Source organism: Anas acuta, chromosome 4 (assembly GCF_963932015.1).
Source record: "Anas acuta chromosome 4, bAnaAcu1.1, whole genome shotgun sequence".
Taxonomy (NCBI): Eukaryota; Metazoa; Chordata; class Aves; order Anseriformes; family Anatidae; genus Anas; species Anas acuta.
In genome coordinates this window covers 69,634,354-69,649,242 of record NC_088982.1, presented here as the reverse complement: position 1 = coordinate 69,649,242, position 14,889 = coordinate 69,634,354, and the positions used below count along the sequence as shown (strand labels likewise).

The following is a 14,889-nucleotide window of genomic DNA, read 5'->3' as shown; positions in this document are numbered from 1 at the left end:
AGTGCCCTGAGACTGTTAAGCATTGTGAACTAAAGCACGGTAAGCGTTTAAAAGCATGTAAGTTAATGTGAATGTTTTGAAATTACTTTAAGAAGCTAAAATCTTAAACTCCATAGGTCACTGACATATAGAAATGTAATTCATGCCAGTAAAGAAGAACCAGCGAGCTGGCAGCATCCTTCAGTGACTGATGCTGCAAATATAATGTGAGTAGGACTGCTCTATCCAAAATATCTGATCAGCTCTCTTTTCTCCACAAGCGAAACTCCATATTTTGGGAACAGAAAAAAATATTTTTTCAAGGTCTTCCTTTTTTTTCCACTCTGAATTCATGGAAAAAGGAAATGGCCCTGTTGAATCTTCTTCTTTTTAAATTCCTCACAAAAACACATGGTATAGATGTGTGGGTGGGATGTCTGAAAACAAGGCATGTTCCTCTACACAGCTGTACGCTATGGTAAGATCAGTTTATTGCCTTTCATGTCTGACAAGATGCAAGGAAACAAATTTAATCTCCTTGAATAGAGCCACTACTCTTCAGAAAATGCAAGGGGAATTCAAACTCACCATCTGCAAGAACGGCTTCATATATGTAAGAAAAAGAGGCTCCAGGACTTTCGTTCTGTGGCTTACCTAAGAAAGAGAATAATTCTTTAATGGGTATCTCTTACAAAACATCTTTAAATTGTCATAAACTTAGGATAGTAATCATCTCTGCTGTCAAATTTATTGTTTCACTGAATCTTTATTTTGCCCTAAGGAAGACCTTAGCATTAGAAAACAATCAAAACATTGGCAAAGGAAAACAGTTAACAAACGGACAAGCAGCTTAGAGCCTCACAAAAAAGGAAATGTCAATACATTTATTTGAATTTTTTTTTTTTGTAAGATGAAATTTTGGATGTTATTCTAAATGGGTAATAAAGCTATCTTAAAGCTACGGTTTTTCAGGTAAGGAGAAAAAAATCCAAAAACGAGTGGAAAGCAATCCCAGAGATAGATTCAGATGGAACTGCATTTACCCCTTTTCCGCAAACCACCAAATAACTGATCTTTTCACTTTATTTAGATTGCATGAAACTGAACACTCAAAAGCAGTCTCTCTCCGTTGTGGTATACTGCTATTTCTTTTAAACCAATCTGTACTGGGAGCAGATCTACAGACCTACTCTGGCACTGACTGGTGGTTTTGTACTACAAGATGGTGCTGTTTATCCCAATTCAGTAATTCTTTTAATAACAGGAGTCCAGTGAATGTGGAGGGGATTCCAGTGAGAGGAAAAGGCTAGTGATATCTGCTGACTCCTGCTCCAGAGAATTTAAATAATTTCCCGTTCCAATCCTGAAGTTTTAAGGCAAAAAAGGTAGCAAGCCTTTTAAAACATGCTTCTCATGTTTTAAAACATGAGAAGTTCTCATTAGTTTTGTATTCCTCTTTTCTTTGAAAGGCTTTACAGATGACCTGCAGATGTCTGAGCAGTCACACAACTGATCTGAAAGCAAAGGGAGTTTGAATCTGGACATACAGAGTGCATTATGGTGGCCAGTGTCACAAAAAGCCATGCCTCCAAGTAGAACCAGAAGAAATGCTTCGCCTTAATCTTGCTAAATCCTGGTATGTAAAACGGTGACCAACCCCCCTGGTGGGGTAGCACTCATCACACAGAAATGAGCTCTACAGCAGAGCACATTAGCAAATTGATAATTCTGTTTTCTCAACAGGATCTGAATGGCGTACAGATGCCATTCAAATGGCATCAGTAATGCAGCCACAAACTCCAACACAAAACAAAGTATCAAATAACTGCTAATTAACTGAGTACTACTTATCCTGCGTGCTAATGAGGCCAGCTTCTTGAGAGGGGGAAAAAAAGAATGCACTTACGTAATTAAAGGCAATCAGTGCATATGAACAAGGGGCCTAATTAAAATCTAATAGGCTACTTTGTATCTGCAGCATTCTGACTTTTGAACACTTACGATTTTAACTGTAACAACATTTTTTGGACCAAGCTCTGTCCTCAAAGCCATCTGAGTCAGTACAGGGAAACCCTACCAAGACAGAAATCTGATTTTATATCAAAAAGGTTTTTTTTTTTTTTCCTATCCTAATAGGAATTTTATTCAGCATGAGCTTATATAGGTGCTATACGACTTCGTCAGTGATTTTTTTATATATTTCTTTTAAATTAGGAAAACATAACCCTTATTTTGTCTTACTTTCAATGAATTGACACTGACATAATAGAAATACATTGTGGTGAAACTACAAAGAGCACTTCTGCTATAATAATCTCTGCATGCCAGAAAACACACAAAGAATGCACTTCCAGAGGACTTCCCTAGATGCCTTCCAATAACTTTTCCACAATTGTGACTGGTAACCACAGTATAAAAACTAGAGGGGAGTCAATAATATGGTATTTTAAAGACATAAGGCTACAGATTCTGTGCAATAAAAAACAAAAATGTGTCCACAAACAACCTTGAAAGAGCAGACTAATGATGATAAAGCCATTAATTCCTTTTTAAAATGAAAAATGCATAACCTAAATAAACAACAGTAAAATCACAGTACATTAATTTAAAGTAGTACATGCCGTGGCAGCAATGCTTATGTTCTATTAATTTGACTTTATTAATAAAAAAACTTCATGAATTTGTCCTACAGTGAATGTCTTTTAATGGCATTTAAGGTATCTGTACGTTCACTTTCCCAGGTGTAAGCAGTTTCCATCCAATTAGCATTAAAAAACAGAGGAAAAACATCACTACCCGATGCACGCTTCAGTACCCAAGCACACGGGTCACCTCGACCAGCCAGCCAGATCAAAAAATGAGCTGCTGAAAAATCTGATGTGATGAATAAAGTCGGCTTTGGATTTTGCAGGAGTAAGACACGAAGGAACATAGAAATCAAAGAGTTTAAGTAGCAGGGGCAGGCAGTCTCAAGAACAGATCCATGGCTGCCAACAGCAGGCTGTTTCTTATGTTTCTCTTCTGGTTTGAGATAGCCAGGACCAGATGCCTTAGGAAACAAGCTAGTGACACTAAACACATTTGTTTTTTGTAGCAGTCCCACTCCCAAGCCCCTACCACTGCACTGCCATTCCGGCAGTCATTCTGCAAGGCGGTGGAGAAACACACCTCGAGAAGATGTTGGAGAAGGCGGAGAGAAGGGCAACTGTGTGGTCTCGTCTACTGCAGCCTCCTCTGGCAGTAAGCAAAGCCAGAACCACCTCTTACCTCCATTTACTCAACCTTGGGTGCCCACGCAAGAAGCTTTACAACCCTGGCTTTAGCTCCTGCATGTACAAAATCACACTGTTCACAAACAAACCAACCCAAAGATCAGTGATTTTGTTTCCTCTTGAACTCTGCTTCGTGCTAATGCTTAGTTTCGTTTTTTTTTGGTAGACTCCAAGTCAGTGTCAAAATCCAGGTGAAATACTACTATTTATTTCGAAGGGGAAAACTTCCCACTTCAATGAGAGGTTTACTCCCTCAGCACAAGTTCTGCTGGCAGCCTAAGAAAATTCACATTGTCATTAGTTACTTCTATTTGAGTACCAGTGTGAATAGGATTTTACAGGAGAAAAACACAACACTGAACTCAAAATATGAAGTATTGCTCCAGTACTCAAACATTATACCCAAACTCATGCTGCAATTCCAATAAAGTGAAACAGGAAACAGACACCATAAAAGCTCGTTTCTCTTTTCTATGGAAAATGGAAACTACCATTTCTACAACAGAAATTTCTACAACTACAAATGGAAACACAATGGAAACTACCCCCATATTTGAAGTGGCCTAGAAATTTGTCTATGTTAAGACCTTTTTTAAAGCTCCTAGCCTGTTTGTCCTGCATGAACAAATTAGAGACAAACACAAAATGTCAGTATCTCATTACTCCAGAGCTATACTTTACTACTAGTTGCAAAATCAATTTTCTTAGCGTTACTCTTCTTGGTGATTAAAACCGTGGTGGTGCACTGAATACTTGTTTGTTAACAGCCAGAAATTAATGGCATGCTGTTGTCTCAGGTGAAAATATTCCTCCTGAGAATCCTTCCCAGGCCATCAGAGACTCTGAATTCAGCTTTTTTGGGCTGTGCTAATTAACATACCTCTTCCCACTTTTTCAGACATTAGCAGATATGAATGGCTACGTGTAGGTTTGTTGAACAGTTCTCAACTACTCGTTTTTACAGTAGCAGATTCTCTTCATATGGCAGAAAAGAGCCAACCACTTGCTAGGGGGAAGGCTAGAAATAACAAGAGCTGTTAAGTTTTCTTTGAGCTGTAAACAATCAAATCAAATTTAAAAAAGCAAGCAGGCTAATAGATACTTACACTCCTGAGCTATACGGAGAGGTCCCACCAAAAAAAAAAAAAAAAAAAAATCTCATAAAAATGTCAGCATACTTTGGAAATAGTGGCACAGAAATGTATCTGTATTAGATGAGACCTGTCCTCCTTTCTGCATCACCAATACCGATGCACAAATAACTGCAGGAGGAATTTAGGACATTTAGAGATCTAATTAACTACTTCTAGCTGCAACTATCCATCTATAAATCATTTGCTCAAGCATATGAATAGCCTGAACTTGAAATACAAGTTTTTTTCTGTGGTCCTGAAATACAACAACCCACAGCTATATCTAGGCTAAAAAAAAACAGGCTATTGGATTAATACATTAAAAGTACAATTCAATATAAAAGGGGTACACTGCTCAGCAGACCAAGGAGAAATGATAGGAAGAAAAAGGGAAAGGAAAAGATGAATGCAAAGAAAGCGCCTGCTGACCCTACTTTCAGCAATATTATTGAGAGCTGTTGAAAAGAGAACACCAGATCACACTGGGCCATCTTAGAATAACAGAAGACAAAATAACAACATTTCTAAATGTTCTAATCTCAGAGATTTATCTTTCAATGACCACAGTCACAGAAAATTCAAAAACAACTCTAAATCTGAACCTAAAAGAGTCAGATAGCATCGCTGTGAAGTATTTCGTGAACAAGGCCTGTTAAAGGAATCCTTTGACAGCAGCAAAAATATTTGCATTCTCCTTCCTGCCTAAGGTGAATACAATAAAACCTTTCACCAGCCAGGAAGCGTGTCAGAAAGATCAGCTTCCACACATCTCAGTTCTCCATTTGCTCTCCCAAGATGTTCTCCATTTGCTCCATCCCAACAGAGATGACAAACCCTTCAGATTTTGCCTTTGGATTACACTGCAGGGGGAACAAGCTCCCTGCTGGATACAAAACCCCCTTGCCCTTGCATTTCAGTTAGTTCTACTAAGCATTTTAATTCTGATTATTTGCCTGGAATTTTTGGTACACATACTAGTAGAGAGGCAGAAGGAAATTCTAACACCCCTTGCTCCAACTGGATGAAATTGGCACTATCTGGTAGGTGAAACGCTGTTTCAAAATAACTGGTAGGGAGAACACAAAATTACTTTTATTTTTGTACTCTTTCTGTATCACACTGTTCCAACAGTGCAAAGAGATGGCATCTAGGACAGGAAGGACAGCTGAGAACTTACCTAGGAAGTTTATAGAGCATGGAGAAAGCTGCAGTAGGATGCTGGTTGCTAGCACCTAACCTACACCATTATTAATTCTCTTCAGAACTGTGACAAGCTGATTTGGCATCCATATTCAGCAGTTGTAACTACTACCAGCCACCCCTGAAACGTAGAATCAATCAAGACCTAACACCTCAACAGCCCACTGTGCTTAGGGATTAAAGGAAATGAGCTGTGGTGGTGAACAACGGCACGGTGCCATGCGGTCATTGTCATTAGAGCACACCGCAAAATTTTTTAGATTTTCGTAGAGAGACGGCTCTTTATTAATACTGAAGAGACAAGATGAGAAGTGTATGGAGGAACAAATTAACACTAATGGATGTTTGGGAAGGAAAAAGAAGGGAAAACTGTGGAGAACATACACCACCATGTTTTCATTGCTAGCTCTAAAAGCAGAAATATTAGGGACAAGAGATAAGCACTGAAAACAATTAAAAGAGATAGGATTTTCCTTCTCTCTCCAAATGGGTCATCTTCTGAGTGCACAATCCTGAAGAAAACATTGAAGAAAAAAAAAAAAGCTTCAAAGGAGAAGCAATTCAAGTATGCTTAATAGCTCCTTAGCAAGCCATTTTAAACCCAAAGGAAAAACGTCTTTCCCAAATGCGTAATCGCTCAAGATCTCCGCCAGAGATATCGAAGTCTAGGAGCTAATACAGTTCTACAAAAGAACGTCCTGAATATGGACATTGCAGTCACCTTTATCTGTAAGCAGAAGTAGATTATAAGCAAGGCACACCCTTATTCCTCAGAGCCCAGGTGACAGCATCTCATGCTCACAACTCTTGCACGGCACATCCAAGAGCAGTGCCTAGCTCTCCTAGCAAGCAGTGACCTGAGCTGGCCTGCCCGATGGCCGAGGCACACCGGGACAGAAAAACCAGGGCCAGAGCAGTTTCAGTTGCGTGCACGAAGGAGGGCTTACACCCCAAAGCACCAGGCAGCAACGCTGCTCTCAGTTCAGGCAACAGATCTTGTCTGATCCCAGGCTGCCAGGGCAGCCCTGCTAGAGACATACACACTGCGACAGAGCTCTTGGACAACTTCTAATTAATTCTTCTTCATATGAAGCTTCTGATAGTGGGCAACTGCCAGAGGAATGGTGATTTGGGCACCTGACATTGAAGTAAGCAAAGTAAAAGGTAAAAGCAAGTAAAATCCTGAGGGCAGATGCCATAAATATTTCTGTGAACACACAGACCTAAGTAAAGATCTGTCATCTGTCTTCTAGTGAACTGTTTATCTTTTCAGAAAAAGTTTGCAATTTCCTGTGCGTGAGTCAACTGGCTGTCCCTGGGCACAGTTCCTTCCTATACACACACATAGATGGTATAGATTCAGTTTTCAGTTCACAGAGAAGATGCCAAGGAACTTCTCTGAAGCTAAATATTAGGCACAGGCAAAAATTTCAAGCGTTACCTCCTGAAACCATAGCAGGCGACTGTAAGCAGCTCAGAAACCTGAAGTCTGAAAGATGCTCAGAAGATAAACCGAGGGAAAGGTTAAAAAATAACAGCAAGAAACGTTAGAATGAGAGATTGTTGGGAAGGAGCAGCCTAAGATTTAGTTTAGCCAGACTATATCATCACAGCACGTGTGTGCAGAGACATTCAGAGCAGGTTTGGAAGCTGTACAGCATCCTGAACTGTATCTGCTCAAGCACAAGGCAGGAGGGACATCCAGATAAGTCACGACCCCAGTGTTCAAAAGAATATTGTCATTTGTTCATTTGCATGAAGAAATACTGCTGGAGACAGGTTCATTTCAAAGTAAAACTCCCAAACTGCAGGACGTCTTTCTCAAGTACAAGCTCCCATGCCAGAAAAATGGCACCTTGCAGATAAAGACAGAAGCACAATGTTCTGCTTAGCGCACACACACAAAAACACAACCAACAGAACAGCAGGAGCTGGAGACCTAGAGACTACAGAGAACACCCAGCCATATACCTGAAACTAATGCACAACCCACGTCATCCTTCCCAAGTGAGCAATGCATTTCTAAAGCTATTGCTTGGTAATATTTGTGCAGCCTGGCACAAAGAGGTTAAATTTAATGCACATGGACTTTGCCATTTCAGTGCCTCTAACCCTCCAGAGAACTGTTCTTACATTCCAGAAGTGCTAATTGTAACGTGAGCTTGTCTTTGCTGCTTCCATGGATGTGCAAACACACACAGACTCAGCGATTTTAGACCTTTCAGCACAAACTTGTTACTTCAGTTTGTAAAAGTGGAAGAGGACTCCTGCTTTTACAGCTTGTGTGTGCCACACTGGAAATTATGCCATCCATGAAGCTGGGTCTTGGCCTCTAATCATTTTTCATGGCCAGGTTTACCTGAAGAGATATACATACATTATCACGTTAAAGCATTTTAAAGAGATTGAAGAAACCCATAGTTTTGTACTATTTCTGAGATTTGTAAACCCAGGAAACAGTGAAGTGTATGCCAGCTCTTCAACCACGAAGCAGTGCTGGTAGGCTCACAGGTGCCACTGGCAGATTTTGGGCTTTCCAAAGCCACTTTCTTGTGAAACTGAAGCTGTACCGAATGTATGACAGGACTCCAGTAAGTCACGAGGAAAAAACATTGAAGTCACTGAGACTTCAACAACCAATGCATCAAAACATTTTTGCAATACGTCATTTCTAGAGAAAATTCAAATGCTCGCTCTTCTCTCTTTCAAAAGGTATTGATGCAGACAGTGAACTTAATAATCACACAATGTTTACATTTTAAAATTACCTGGTTGAATAATTCCAGTAACAATTGAGAGATACTCCGCAGGTTCCTGATCAGTGTAGATCTCTCTGCTCCTTCCACCTAAGGTCAGTACCTCGTAAAGAATCTCTGAATTCTCCACCCCACAAAGGAGAATCACCACATTATCTGGAGGCTGAAGAACATACTCCAGAAAGCAGCATCTCTCTCGATTTAGGCATTTAAGAAGTCCACACGAGAGTATCAGCAGTTTACATTTGTAGCAGGGTAAAGAGAATGACTCCAGGTGCTTGAAAGACAAAGTCTCCAGATTGTAGAGTAAGATTCCTTCTTCATTCAGTACGAGCCCAAACAGAGATTTTAAATACACAGCCCACTCTTCTGCTTCTTGTTCGTATATCACGAGAATATCCTTCATATGTTCTAGAGAAGAAAGCATTAAAAAAAGAAAATCATTTCAAATCCATTATAAATATCTGAAACCAGAACGTTGATTTCCCTCCCATCCCACCCCCAAGGGCTTGTGATGCTTGAGAAACAGGGCAGGTCATCAGCTTGAAGTGACAACCATCTGCTTAGTTCTAAACCACAGCAGAAAGATCATCCACAGAACTGCTAGTAAAACTGCTCAGAATATTTCACATTTAGAATAGATTCAACTACTATTTCTGAATAAATACTGCAATTTGAATGTAGAAAGCAGAATGCATTCACATACTCAGCTCGCTCGGAGTTACATTTTTCAATGGTAAAAATGCCCCTTTCTGCTTAAATGCTAAGATTTAATTGTAAAGATAACTATTAGTGTATTCCTCAACTAACTTGGAGCAAAATTGTGTGTTTTATAACACTAGGATAAGAAACTGACTTGTGATTTTACAGCACTTAGCTGCAAAAGTATTTGTTACCAGAATCTCATTTGGTTTTCTTCAACTCTTGCAGCAAAAGCAAACAGCTCTGGAGCTGGCTACCCAGCTTGAGAAAAAGAAACAACATTCACCAAGCTGAAGCTCTTTCAGTCTGGCCAGACTGTGATACCACAGGAAGTGGAACCACCAACCAACTGCTATTTTCAGACCTTAAATTAAGAGGACCGGAGTGGTCCTTTAAAGAGGATGCTTAATCCATGAAGAAGACTTAAGAATTTGCTATTTATGCTGCATTTAAATTTGCTTAGTTCCATCTTACAAACACAGAATATCTCCCCCCCCCCCCCCTGCAAGTTTGAAGAGCTATCTGCTCTCAGAAATCTCTCCCTAAGGGTTTTCAGACTTTTAGCCTTGCCTCAGTTACAGGTCAAACTGGGCGTGCTATACTTCCCCCTACAGAAGGGGACTTGGTAGAACTCCTACCTCTCTTTCTGAACTTTTGTGAACTCTTCTGGCTTTTCAAAACACTTTTTGAGGAACCCAAAACTTCATTACAGGTTGGGAGTTCCTTCATATAGTACACAGGGAGAATAAAACATTAATCTCACTTGAGATTACTTTGGTTATGCAGACAAAGATCACATTCAGTCTTTAAATTAGAAGGTCTCATTTTAAGTTCATGCTCAGCTACATTTTCCTATTATAATGGGCTTGGGTAAGGACAAAGCTAAGTGGAACTGCAGGGAGGGATAAGAGAGGTTGGGTGCTGAAAGCACGTGTCAGCTGAAGGGTTAAAAACCTTTTTTACTGCTTCCAGAATCGCAGTGTCCTGATTGTGCAGAAGTGGGATCTGCTGGCATCTGCCCCAGCACCCCCTGGGCCCAAAGGCTGCGTCGTGTCTGTGTATTCTTACACGAGGAATGGTGCCCAACTGCACCGCATCCCCACGCAGACTGGGAGCACCCAGTAGGCACTGCCAGGTCCTGGATCAGGAGAGAATTCCCGGAGCCGAGCTTTCAGGCCCAGCCACAGAGCTTCCCTGTGTGCTGGGCATGGAGGAGCAGCTCCTTGGGCAGGAATATTTGTAAAGATAAAATAATCATAATGAAAGTACACCCAAGGTATCAAGTTCACCCTCATGCAAATGGACGGTACAGGGCTCGAGTATGCAAGAAACTCTGAAGATAAAAGTGAGGAAGTTGCACCGAAATGATAAAAGCAGATGAAGTAATTCTTTTTCCATATTCTGTATCTGCACCTAAGCCCGCAGCTTTGATCTTAGCTAAGTGTGAATGAGAAAGAATTTTTAAGATGTTTATTGAAGGCTCAATTGCACTTCTTTTAACCAATATTGATTTTTGTATGAGAAATGAGAAAGAATGCTTTATTTGTATAAAAGAGAGCAAAATATATCTAATACCACACTTGATGGAAGAAAAGCTCTACAACATCTCATAAAACTTTAATACAACTGCCATATTTCATTTGTCTTTTCTACCTATATAAAGGGAAGAGTCATACTGCTGAGGAAAGCTTCATGCGAGGCATTTTTTTCCTGCAGTTTGGCACAAAGCTTATTGGTCTGAAGACTGCAACCAGTGCTATTAAATTACCCCTGGCAAACCGAATGTGGGTTTGTTTGGAATTACATGCACGCTTATTTTTCTGGCCACTGATCTGTTATTATCCAAGCTATCTTTTGAGATTGAGAGTAAACTTTGATACTAAGGAATGCAAGAACTACAGGCTGCTTCCCCAAAATTGTATCAAAAAAAGCAAAACATCACTATTTTAAAATGCTAGCATGATTTTAAATGTAGCCAGAGTTTATGCTAAGAATGGTTACAAAGTTCCTTACCTAAAATCTACTCCACATGCCTTAAACTTTGCCGTTACACAATGTTTTGCCTTTAGAAATTTTACTAAAATGTAAATGCTTGAACACTACTTACCTGAAAAATCACAGCCCACCCAGAACTCCATCTTCAAAGCACTATCATTTTTATGTGAAACAACAAAAGCTGAAATCTTGCCTTAATGCAGCACTACCCAGTACTGAATACGCAGTAACACTGCTTAACTTTTCAACCAGAGCTTTTTCCCCTTCATTATTTTCATCTCTCACTGAATATTTCTTTGAAGCTACTGCACTTGGAATATAATGCAAGTTGAGATGAATTTTGTTCCCTTGCAAGTTAATGTAATGGAAACTATCATATCCTGACAAAATTAAGCCATGCTTCAACTACTCCTACTTGGAAACTGACTCAAAGGTAGAAATAAAGTGTATTATTAGTTCAGCAATGAGAAACAGTAAGAGACTTTATGCAGTCATCCATAACATGAAAAGGTTCTTCTGACAAGCAAAACTATTCTCTAGTTCCTGATGTGTGGCTGACCAAACCCCTCACATCTCACGAAACACGCTATCTGCAGCTTTCTTGGAAAAGACTTACTGAATCTTACGAGAACCAAAAGAGATGAGAGTGCCTGTGCAGACTTGTGCAACCAAAGGAATTAAGAACTTGCACACACACAAGGCAGAAAAAGGACTTTTTTATACCAACAATTAAAAGATACTTCATGGATGGGAGGGGGTTGGCCTGTTCTCCCACGTGCCTGGTGACAGGATGAGAGGGAATGGGCTAAAGCTGAGCCAAGGGAGGTTTGGGTTGGATGTTAGGAAGAACTTCTTTACTGAAAGGGTCGTTAGGCATTGGAATGGGCTGCCCAGGGAAGTCACCATCCCTGGAGGTCTTTAAAAGACGTTTAGATGTAGAGCTCAGTGATGTGGTTTAGAGGAGGACCGGTTAGTGTTAGCTCAGAGGTTGGACTAGATCATTTGGAGGTTACTTGCAACCTAGATAATTCTGTAAGGGGAAAAAAAAAAAAAAAAAAAAGGCAAATATAGTTGGAAAGTAAAATGAAATCTATGGAATTTTGCCATGCATTAAGCATGTTAGGAAGGCAAAGGAAAGGAAGCAAAGATTTGGGGCTTGTGGCTACTTTTACACACGTTCATGAATCTAAAGAAAGTCTTGCAATCTTGTAAAGGAGATTCTGTTTGCTTGGAGCTGAGCAAGATTCAGAAAAATAAGTCTAGGGTTTAAATATTGTCTCTGCAGCCAACAGAGCCCAAAATTGGCTCTACTACCTCAGGATACTTTGGTAAGAGGAACTGTCACTCGATCATCGACTCGTAGCCAAGCTTCGACTGAAAGATGCATCGCCACAGCTCTCAGACCACGCACAACACTCTCCAGTTGCAGTACTGGTAAAAGCCATGCCCAGTTGCTCAGACAGCTGGCCAGGAATTCACGAAACCACACAAGCAGCTTGTCACAGTCAACCTGATCAAGAGTAATTCAAGTCTGCCTGCAACGCTTGCCTCAACCACATCAGCTTTTGATACCTAAGTGAACCCATTCCCAACCACTACATTGAGAAAAGAGGGGATCAATTGCTAGAGAAAGAATAAAATTCATTCCTTTTAGCTCTTCCTGGAGTAGATGTCCTCACCTGGGGACAAGGAAGTGTTTTTTCTTTTATTCCTTTTTTTTAGTTGTTGTTGGTTTTTCTAAATGGCAGTCTTATAGACATTTGAGAAAGAATGATTTCTGTCAGTACGTAACGAGCTACTGTCCATTAGTAAAAACTCATTAAAATACGTAGAAGTGCTCTGTACCTCAAAAGGGAAGTAGAATAGCACAGAGTGAAAATTCTGACTTTTTTCATTGATTAAAAATTAGAGCAACATAAGCAATACTGAAGGACACCTGTGCCATCCTTAATTCCTTTGGGAACTGCACACTACACACCCCAAAATTACTGTGAGTCCCTTCCCATGCTAAAAACTCCCATAAAAAGGAGCATTTTTTAAAGGCAGGAAGGGCCTGGGTAGGGAAATTTAAGAGCCTTGATACCACTCACACTTACTTGATTGGATTTTTATGAACCTCAAGCTTTTAGTTTCCCTGTCACCCACAGCAAATGCATCACACTCTCCCACGAGGTCCCATTCCAAGGAACCTTGCCCTTGTCATCTGCAGAGCCTGAAGCCCGTGGTTTTCAGACACTTTTCAAACTCTAGGAGTTTTGCTTCCCCCTCCCAAGGCATCTCCTCTGCTTCCCCTCCTCTCCCCACTCCATTCCTTTCAAAGTGCAGGCTGAAACTATGGGTATAGCCAAGGGTCATACACAATGACAAAAATGCAGCATGAGAAGCAAGAGTGTAAGAGGTCCAGACTCCCATCTTTGCACAGTGATTTATAAAGTATTTCTTGTAATCCCAGGAAAACTCATTTCCATTTGGGCTGCATGTAGGGTGGGAACGAGGAGCACACCTACTAAGTAGCTCTAGCTCAAATCAGACTCCAGAAGCAAAAGATCTTTAGTCTCTTGGCTCCTATGCAATCTTTTCAGCAGGATGCATCCATTCATCTCTTCATGCTGCTTGCTCGGATCACTTAAGATGATATAAGGAAATGCAGAAGACCGCTTTGCCTAGCACTCTAAACAACTCCTGCAATTCAACATTTGGAAGCAGACTAAGACCATTTAATTCAGTGCTAATCGGCAGCCTTGGCATAATGAGCTGCCCCTCACCCATCCTGAACGCATCGATTTTCCCAGTCAGCACACCTGACACAAATCCAGTAAATGCATCTCAAAATGCACCTCGAGCTCTGGGTTGCAAGGCAAATCCCCTGCAGCAAGCCAAAATGGATCCATCGTGGGAAGGACAGCGCAGAGCACTTTAGAAATACTTGCAGATAATGGAAAACGTTTTCAAGTAAGTCATGTTGCTTCTCAGAGACTTTCCACTAATGGAAATGAAAATTATAAAAGCCTGCTTGTAAACTTTAGAGTGAGATCACAAAATAGCTAAATTGCCGCAGCATTGTGGCACACCTGTTTCAATTAAAGCAATTATCTTAAAGCATGGGACATTCCTGCTGCCACTGCATCAGCCAGCAGAGTGGCTGCACGCCTATTCTCAAATGCCCATTTAACTAGGATGCAATAAGAACATTTCCATCATTTATGCACCTTCCACTGCTAATTACTAAGTTGTTTGGGAGAACAAGGGCTTGCTTTATCAGTACAACATCAGGCCTCCTGTCTTCATCACTCTCATTAAGCTCAGCGAGGCCTGGAGTGGGCAAAACAAAGTTCAAGACAGCAAACAAGGTTCCTACAAATTGAAGGGGATAAATTTTGGCTTGATCTTGGAGGCTTTCTCTCTAAAGAAATTCCCCTGACCTTCCCTGCAGTGACAGTGGGAACACGGAGCCAGGCAGGTTCCTGCTGCCTTGGGAATATGAATGGGAGGATAACAGCTATTGCTGTATCCTCCCTCCCCTGTACAAAAACATGGGCTGTAGAAGTCAGAGCTCAATCCTCTGCTTCAGGGTGCATCTCCTCTGCTATTACCGCCCCACTGAGGCAAAATTTTGTGTCATTATAGGCGCTTCCTTGAGAGCAAATCAGGCCATTTGCAGGTTTTAGCAGAATGTAATCAGGTAATTCAGAACTGCTTTAGACAGTAACAAATCACAAAGAGAAAAATATTCCATAATGCAGTACAAAGAGCTGAACTAACACACTGCTTTTTTTTTTTTTTTTTTACCTTTTTTTTTTTTTCCTGGGGGCTGTGAAGCAAGTCTTTAAGGCTAGATGAAAAGCTGGACAA

At 40.6% G+C, this 14,889-nt stretch overlaps 1 protein-coding gene across 8 annotated transcripts in view; it reads right to left on the bottom strand.

Moving 5' to 3' along the window:
- Window positions 1-14,889, bottom strand: part of BANK1 (B cell scaffold protein with ankyrin repeats 1) — a 134,943-nt gene that overhangs the window by 106,962 nt on the left and 13,092 nt on the right. For 6 of the 8 annotated variants that reach the window (XM_068681824.1, XM_068681823.1, XM_068681826.1 and 3 more), the window contains 2 exons: window positions 8,353-8,751; window positions 568-633 (listed from right to left, as the gene is read on the bottom strand). In XM_068681824.1, coding sequence (XP_068537925.1) covers window positions 568-633; window positions 8,353-8,751 — 465 coding nt within the window. The remainder of the gene's footprint in view (window positions 1-567; window positions 634-8,352; window positions 8,752-14,889) is intronic. The other 2 variants (XM_068681830.1, XM_068681829.1) reach the window with 1 other exon arrangement.